Genomic DNA, 8825 nt, shown 5'->3' on the forward strand with positions numbered 1-8825 from the left:
GCACACTTAAATCTGAAAGGTTCAGACCCGTTGACTAAAACCTCTCTCACAAGCAAGACGTGGTCAAACCCCGGAACTATATGGGTGTTGGATTCGTTAAAATCACATAGTGATGTGAACTAGATTATTGACTCTAGTGCAAGTGGGAGACTATTGGAAATATGCCCTAGAGGCAATAATAAATTAGTTATTATTATATTTCTTTGTTCGTGATAATCGTTTATTATCCATGCTATAATTGTATTGATTGGAAACTCAAATACATGTGTGGATACATAGACAAAAGATGGTTCGTAGTAAGCCTCTAGTTGACTAGCTCGTTGATCAAAGATGGTCAAGGTTTCTTGGCCATAGACAAGTGTTGTCACTTGATAATGGGATCACATCATTAGGAGGGTTCCCTTGGTGCACCAAGGCTGCCTCTCCCCTCCTCCTATATATACTAGAGGTTTAGGGATTTTTGAGACACAACTTTGCCACGTGCAACTCAAACCTACACATCATAGTTCTTCCTCTAGATTAGATTTCTGTGGAGCTGGATGAAGCCCTGCAGGAATAGATCATCACCAACACCGGCGCGACGTCACGCTGCCGGAGAACTCATCTACTTCTCCGTCTCTCTTGCTGGATCAAGAAGGCCGAGATCGTCATTGAGCTGTACATGTGCGGAATGCGGAGGTGTCGTCCGTTCGGCGCTAGATCAGAACGGATCGTGGGACGACGGTGATTTGAATCACGAAGCTATACCACTACATCAACCGCGTTTCTTAACGCTTCCCGCTGAGCGATCTACATGTGTATGTGGATCAAATCTCCCTCTCGTAGATGAACGTCACCATGATAGGTCTTCGTGTGCGTAGGAAATTTTTTGTTTCCCATGCAACGTTCCCCAACATGTCGGGTCGGGCCCGTCTCGTGCTTGGCCTGCGGGCAGCCGAGCTAGCCCGCCAGGCACGACCCGTTTGGCCAGATTTGCTGTCGTGAGCCTGCACGGCTGCGACGGTGGGCGGCGCCAGGGGCGACGTGGCAGCGCGCTAGTGGCTCGAGAGGTCGCCCGCGGCATCCTCGAGTGGCGGGCAAGGAGTTGGCGGCTTCGAATTCGAGGAGGGAGGATAGAGGGGATAGGTTTAGCCATTTTTGGTAGGAGGGGAGGGATTAAATAGGCAGGTTTTAGGGTAGGGGGTTCTTAGACCGTTTTCGAGCCCTCTGATTGCGATAGGACGGCTCCAGTCACGGGGAATGTTTAGTTGGGCTGGATTGGGCTGTGTATACATGTTTTGGGTTGATATGAGAGGGAATTTGGCAACCCGTGACAAGATTTTTAAAACACCAAAACGTCCGACGTTTGACCGACTATAGTGCCATTATAGGTTTAACGGTTCGGGTATCAAATCGACTCCGAATGCGACGAAATTTGCCAGACGGTCTACCTATAATAAAACAAGGCTGCAGGCCAACTTTCAACTCATTCCGAGAAAGTTTTATACATGTTTTTAAAAACAATATTTAAGCGATGTCGCGAGCGCGTGCGTGTGTGGTTGGTCCCGAAACGGTCAACGACAAAAAACGGAAAAAACCGGCAACTAATAACGAATGCAAGTTTTAGAAAATGACGACAATGGAGTGCCGATGCAATGCGGATGATGCGTATGATGCGATGACGAATGCGAAAACCTAATAAATCACACTATGACAATGGAAAAAAGGGAATCTTCTGGATCATCGGTTACGTGTTGTTACACCATGGCAACTGTGGTTCAGCACGCTCTGCACTTGGATAACCATGGCAAATGCATTTGATCGGAGTTCGCAACTGCAGTTGCCCATAGATGGCAATTGTAGTTGACCATGCTTGGCAACTACATTCTACATATTTTTCTTAGTTTCCTTTGATACGTTTGTGTGTGCGAGCAGTTTTACTATATCTCACCTACATAAGATGTCGATCTTAGGTCTCCTAATGCCATGTGTTGCCACGAGTTGCATGTCGTTCCTGCGTTTTGAAAAATTGTAAATTTGATAGTTCACCATCAATGATGTTCTTTTCTTACTCGCTTGAAGATCTCAGATTATTTTTGTTGGCCTGCTTCTTATTTTTGTCACATTAATTAGATGCCATGATTTCTTTGAGTTCACAATACCTTGATTTGCCACATGTGCTACTTGTAGTTCATGTCCTGCATCCGTGGCACCGATAGCTCCTTGTGGTGTAGCTTGCCACGGGAATCCTGGTTGTGTGGTTGTATCGTAAGACCGTGCGAGCATGTCAACGTAAAGATAAAATGTATGCCATTTTTATATCTACAAACATGACAAATCTAACTTTTTCCGTCGCGTAACCCACCCATGTCTGCGTATTGTTGTAGTAGTGGCAGCAATGGACCTGTTGAAATGAGTTCATTGTACCCTAGTGCATCCCATGGGGGCGCTTGTGGTTGTCCAAAAAACCAAGGACTAGACCTCCAGGATCCATTTTGCTTCATCCCGTGTTTTTTTAAATCGTGTAAAATGATAAATCACGGCATGCATGAGTATGCATTATTCTTTCCATGCTATTTTGTTAGTTCAACTAAAAGTGTCACGACAATGTTATCGTATGAATGTCATACACCCTAACATAGCATGGCAATTAAAACATTGAAGTCGTGCATCTTTTTGATAATGCATCCTTCTGCATAGTACTTCTACACCCGAGATGGCAACTACCATGAAGAATTGGCGGCAACTACTTCTATAACCGGGTGGTAACATCCAGCAAAGTTGGGCGGCAATTTTTGTCCTCCAATGTCCTGATGAAAAACTATGCTTTAGTTTGCCCCTCCCCCATACCAACCTATTTCCTCACCATACCTTCGATTCTAAATGCATTCGATCTTACTTTCAAGTAGATCAATTCCATGACAACCCCAAATTTCCAGCTACTATGAACTTTGATGGCAAGCAATATGCAGATCAAATCTAGTACACAGGATGGCAACTTCGTTGATTTGCGAGAGGGTATGAGAACGTCCGGATATATGAGGTTTTGGATCCATGTGGCAAAAATCTAGTAACGTCCGGATCCATGAAGGCAATTTAGATGTAAATTTGTAAGGGGATGAGAGAGTAGAATGGCCGAATCCACGAGGTTTCTTACCTTTGTGGATTTCGTTGCCCTCTTTCTCGTCCAAGGGGTGCTAAGGTTTTGGTTTGGTTGCCATGGCAATTTGTGAACCAAGAGAAGGAAGGTATGGGAAGACTGCCGACTGGGAGGTGAGAGATGGCTCGTGGTGGGGTGGCTAATGTGGCACGCTCGGAGCGGGGAGGGACAACACGTTGGTCGTGCGAACCGTAGGATGGAAAGACCGGACGTGCGAGCGTCCGAGTGGTACGTCGGACGTGCGGGCGGAAGGAGGGACGACCGGACATACGCGTGCAATCGGTTCTACATCGATGCCACACATACGACAAGTATCCTTACATGTCACGCGTGTGGTGAATATCGTGACCCTTATACATAGGATCCCATTTTCCCTAAGGCCTTGTTCGGTTCGTTGAGATTTGAAGAGGTTTGAAGGGATTGAGAGGGACTAAATCCGTCACAAGTCAAAATCTGCCAAAATCCCCTCCAACCCCCCTTTGGGAGAGAAAATCGGCTATTTGCCACTTTCAATACGAGGCTTGGCAGAATTGTCACCCACAACATTGGCTTCGTAAAAATGTCATCCAGCTCATGGAGACTTTGATTAAAATGCCATTTTCCTTTCTTTCATTGTTTTCCTTGTACTTTTCCATTTTCTGGCACCTGAAAGGACCAAAATACACCTAATGCTATCTCCATCTTCACAACTCGCGCACGCATATGTCTCCTCCAGCTGCTACCGCCAACACCTGAAGGAGAGAGCGAGTTGCGCTCGCGCACATGCGTGGGCGATCACTGACGGCAAGTTGCGATCGCTCGCGTAGGCATCCGCGGGACTGTGTCGGCGCGTGTAGACGAGCACCGGCAACAAGCCGCAGGCATCAGCACGGCAAGGGCGAGCGGCGCCGTACACGCAGCTACGGGCGCGACGACATGTGGTTACATGGACACGGTCAAGCTAGGGCACTCAGTCGCGGTGGTGCGCACAGGCATGGACTAGCGACGACGGCGACCTGGTAGTTGCTCAAACGGGCATGGTCGAGCTACGGTGGTGTGTGCACGGCATGAGCTAGCAATGGTGGTGACCTGTGGCGTGGTCCAGCTAATGTGGGGAAGTGCGCTAGTTCGGCAAGCATCAACCAAGTTTGCCGGCAAGCAACATGATAATAAGGATGAGCTAGGCACGAGGAATCCCCATCCAACCTGTCCACCAACACATCAGATAAGGTTTAAAGATCCAAGGATACTTTTGTCTTTTTAAATGATAGAAAATGGAAAAGAAAGAGAAAAGCAATGAAAAAAAAGAGGGGAAATGGCATGTTTATCAAAGTGCAGAAGAGCTGGATGGTATTTTTACAAAACAAACGTTGAAAGTGGCAATCTTATGAAGCCTCATATTAAAAATGGTAAATAGCGGATTTTGAGGGATTAACCGAACAAGCCTAAAGCGGTTGTTCCCCATTCTTAACCTTCCACGACCCTCTCCTCCCTTCCGGCCTGCTTCTACTCTTCTCCGTCAGGGGCTCAGGGCTTGGTTCCAGAAATCGAAAGATGAAGATCATTCCGGTCGCTTGCTTGGAGGACAACTATGCCTACCTGTGCGAATCTGAAACCTCCCTTACTTCTCTGTTGCTTACTAGCTTCTGCTCAGAGATTCGTTTGAGATTTTCGAGATCCTGTTTATTCTCTTTCCAAGGATCGTTGACGAGAGCACCAAGGCGGCGGCGGCCGTCGACCCTGTGGAGCCGGAGAAGGTGCTGGCGGCGGCCAGCGAGGTCGGCGCATACATCGACTGTGTCCTCACCACCCACCACCACTGGTACGCCAGGCTAGCAATTCATCGTCTTACTTCCCTTGCTTGTTAAAGAGGGTCTGTACTTTCTTGAATAGGGATGTGCCCTGCTTCCTGATTCCTAGACTTCTTTTATCGTCTGCTGGACTGAGCCACATGGTAGCCATGGAAAAACCGGAAAGTTTCGTAGTTACGGAAATGGAATTTCTGCGGGAGAACGAAGAAATTCATTTCCGTTTCCGTTCTGCAATATGCCGTTTCCGTATTTCTTCTCCGTTACCGTTTTTCTGTGGAAAATCCGGAAAGTTTCCGCTCCAGTTTCATCCCTAAGGTGAACAGAATGTTAGTACAATATGTGCTAAACCAACATATATTTGTTCGATTCATCAGCAATCATGTAGAGAACGATACAAACTTGAATAACATACATAAGAAATGGCTGAAGAGAAATGAAGTAATAAATTACACAATAATGAAAGAGCTATGTGGACACTCCACTGAATATGCAGTAAGTAATTGGCGTATTCCATTTGTACTACATGTGGCGTTTCTAATACAAATGAAGACCGACGAAGAAAACATTTTGATGCTTTCAAGATAGCTATCAGGCACTAGGTAGAAGATAAATAATACTACGTCCGATCCATAATAAGTGTTGCAGTTTTGAACTGGATAGCAGTTCAAAACTGCGACACTTATTTTGGATCGGAGGCGGGAGTACTCAATATGTGCTAAAGGTGATACTGGAACCATCTATTGAGCTGGTAATGATGATTTACTTCATATGTGCTATAATAATCGTCAGGTATCATGCAGTCATTTGGTGAGCTGGTAATGATTATTTTATTGTTCTAGGGATCATGCTGGTGGCAATGAGAAGATGAGGCTGCTGGTGCCAGGGATTAAGGTCTACGGGGGATCCATGGACAATGTTAAAGGCTGCACTGATCAGGTGGAAAATGGAACTAAGTTATCCATTGGGAAGGAAATTGAGATACTATGCCTACATACGCCGTGGTATGAGTTGTTACCTTCTTGCCATGTAACATAGTTCTCACCTCCTCATTAGTTGTCTTATATGATTATAGTATGGTTTCTCATTTCTAGATCACGTAAGCTTTAAAAGTTAAGAAATAAATCATTTTTTGGTATAAGGACACCGAACTATTCACAGATGTGCATTCGCTCGAACAAATAAATCATACAATAGCACAACTACTTCATGGATTTTACTAGGATTACTGATTTGAATGGTGTTGGAGCTTTTTGTATGTTTGCTCTGTGAATCATCAACTTCTTTATTTTCTTGATTTGGTGGTCCTTACCATTTTTATATTTCCAACAGTCATACAAAAGGTCATATTAGCTACTACGTTACTAGCAAAAAGGAGGAAGACCCAGCAGTATTTACTGGAGACACCTTGGTTAGTATACACATTGCATAATAATTGCTCTTCTTTCATGTTAAATACCTGACCATTTTTTGAAGCGCAGTTCATTGCTGGTTGTGGGAGGTTTTTTGAGGGCACAGCAGAGCAAATGTATCAGTCCCTTTGTGTTACACTGGGCTCGCTGCCTAAGTCAACTCGTGTTTACTGTGGCCATGAGGCAAGTTTCTTAGCTCTTTCTGGAATACCAGGCCTTCTTTTTTGACAAATATGAATCTTCAATGAAACTTATATACTCTGAAGTGTAGCAGATATATTCCTCAATTAGTTGTTCGGTTCTATGTGTATCTGTTTCATCTGTTCAACATCGACAAGTAGTAATAGCTATCATGCCACTCTACATCCTCTATGCTATTCCTTGATTGTTTTAGTCTCCATTTAAACTTGAGTTATAGAAGATGACGTATGCTTTAGATTGTGGAGTGCATGTGAAAACATGAATTTTGAATGAGGTTAGTATAGGGATCCTTAACTAAAATCTAGTATCTGATAAATTTTCTGTCTGGCTCAAAATGTTGCAATCTGGCTACCTATGTTATGTAAAAGGTGTTCATGTCACACTATTCTTTTTTTTTAAATGCTGAAAACACCTTTGCCATTAACTCCATGTGTGTGCCCAACAATAATTTGTGTTATGTGTCGTTGATATGCTTGAACAGATAAGTGATGTATACTCTGCTCTTATTATTTCATTTTGACTCACAGTACACTGTAAAGAGCCTACAATTCATGCTGACGGTCGAGCCAGAGAACGAAAAAATGAAGCAGAAACTGGAATGGGCTCAAAAGCAGCGTGAAGCAAATCAACCGACAGTTCCCTCAACTATAGGAGATGAGTTTGAGATAAACACCTTCATGCGTGTTGATCTCCCTGAAATACAGGTCCGTAAAGCACACCCTTTAGTTACTACCCCCATTTGTCGTTTTCTTCTTCACCAGTTTCTGCTCATTTGGTCTCCTTGGTTTTTCCGTTGCTTTTGTACCCTTGTGCCATCTCAACAGTTTCTTCCAACACAAATGACACACATTTGGTGTGTGCTGGAGAAAAATAATAACTCAAGTTAATTCCTTTTGTTGGTGATGCTTACCTGGACTGTATCGTCGATCCTGCAGGCAAAATTCGGTGCCAAGTCGGCAGTTGAAGCGCTGAGGACGGTCAGGAACATCAAGGATACCTGGAAAGGTTGATAAACGCAGCTGCCACTCATACTGTGTAGGTCCTGCTGCTGCTTCTTGTTCTAAGTTTGCGAGGCCTCTTAAAGTTGGCTGATGCGGTAATCGTTACGGTGTAGGTGGCGTTTACAGCCGTGCGATGCTTTGAGAGTGGCAAGGAGACAAGTTATATATCAACTACAGTACGTGTTAAGAAGGTAATATCCTACTGTTTCCTTCAAGGAAAACATAAGGGAAAGGAGTCCAGTCTGCTAATATGCTTTGGAATCAATCAGAAAACAAGGGCTGTGGCATGTTAATTACGTTGTGGTCTGTGGCAGAATTTCTTGTGTATATCTGAAATATGTGATGGTTGGATCTTGCATACATTTGATGATGAGCCACTTGGGTGTTTGACTACCACACGGACGCTGCCCATTTCAGCTTGGATTAAAAAATAAATAAGATGCTAGTTGCAATTATTCTACTTCCTCGATACATCCGAACAGAGGGGTTGCAAAATAAAACCATTTCCCGGCTGATGTTCGGCAATATAGTGGGATTCGAGGACACGACACAAAATGGACGTAGTGGACTTGCTGGACCTGGGTTCGTCCTTCATTCTCGTCTCTTCTCCCCAGGAGATTTCGACGTCGGTGGCTTCACCATGAATGGTTGGGTGGAAGAGCCGGCGAACTGGCTGAAGCCCAGCCGGCCGAGGGGCAACTTGGGCGGGGCGAACGGTCTGAAAGTGGCCGCCAGATCGCCTGCCTCACTTGGCTGCGGCGCTTCTATGACGGCGACCTTTGCATCGGCGGCGCCTCTCGTCACCTTGGAGCTCTCCTCAGCGCCCGCGTAACCAAACATGTGCTTGGCTTTCTCCAAGAAGGCGGGCTTGCCCATGTGCATGACGAGGCTGAGCAGGTCGTCCGTACCCAGCTTGCAATCCGGAAACGGCCGCTCTCCACCGGACGGCGGTGATGCCGTGGCGGCGGCACTTGAGGGGTAGTAGCTGCCGGCGTTGGGGGTGAAGCCGTTCCAATAGGACGCCGGCGAGGGGCTGTGTCTGCTCCGGGTATCACAGTCGAGGATCTTGAACTCGGTGGCCAGGCGCGCCTTGAGCCCTGCGTGCCGCACGAAGCGCCTGAGGCTGTCCTGGTACGTGTGCCCCCCCTGCACCTGCGAATGCTGCTACACCAAAAAACTTCCTTCAGTTCCCACACGCACACGCAAGCACCCATGTTTGTTAGCAAGATAGATGTTCTCTAAACTTGATACTTCCTCTTTAAACTAATATAAAAGTGTTTAGATT

General features: G+C 45.7%; 1 protein-coding gene across 4 annotated transcripts; it reads left to right on the forward strand.

Moving 5' to 3' along the window:
* The first annotated feature begins 4481 nt into the window (after positions 1–4481).
* On the forward strand, positions 4482–7995 carry LOC123448723 (hydroxyacylglutathione hydrolase cytoplasmic). 4 transcript variants are annotated; one of them, XM_045125704.1, is made up of 8 exons: positions 4482–4719; positions 4818–4940; positions 5769–5930; positions 6259–6337; positions 6408–6521; positions 7067–7243; positions 7475–7578; positions 7654–7995. In XM_045125704.1, exons 1-7 carry the CDS (start codon positions 4673–4675, stop codon positions 7547–7549), a joined length of 777 nt encoding a protein of 258 aa, XP_044981639.1. In that variant the 5' UTR covers positions 4482–4672; the 3' UTR covers positions 7550–7578; positions 7654–7995. The 4 variants fall into 4 exon arrangements, with proteins under 4 accessions (XP_044981639.1, XP_044981640.1, XP_044981637.1 ...); XM_045125705.1 differs by having other exon boundaries at positions 7667–7995; XM_045125702.1 differs by having other exon boundaries at positions 7475–7574.
* Positions 7996–8825: the final 830 nt, after the last annotated feature.

Source organism: Hordeum vulgare, chromosome 4H, assembly GCF_904849725.1.
Source record: "Hordeum vulgare subsp. vulgare chromosome 4H, MorexV3_pseudomolecules_assembly, whole genome shotgun sequence".
Lineage (NCBI taxonomy): Eukaryota > Viridiplantae > Streptophyta > Magnoliopsida > Poales > Poaceae > Hordeum > Hordeum vulgare.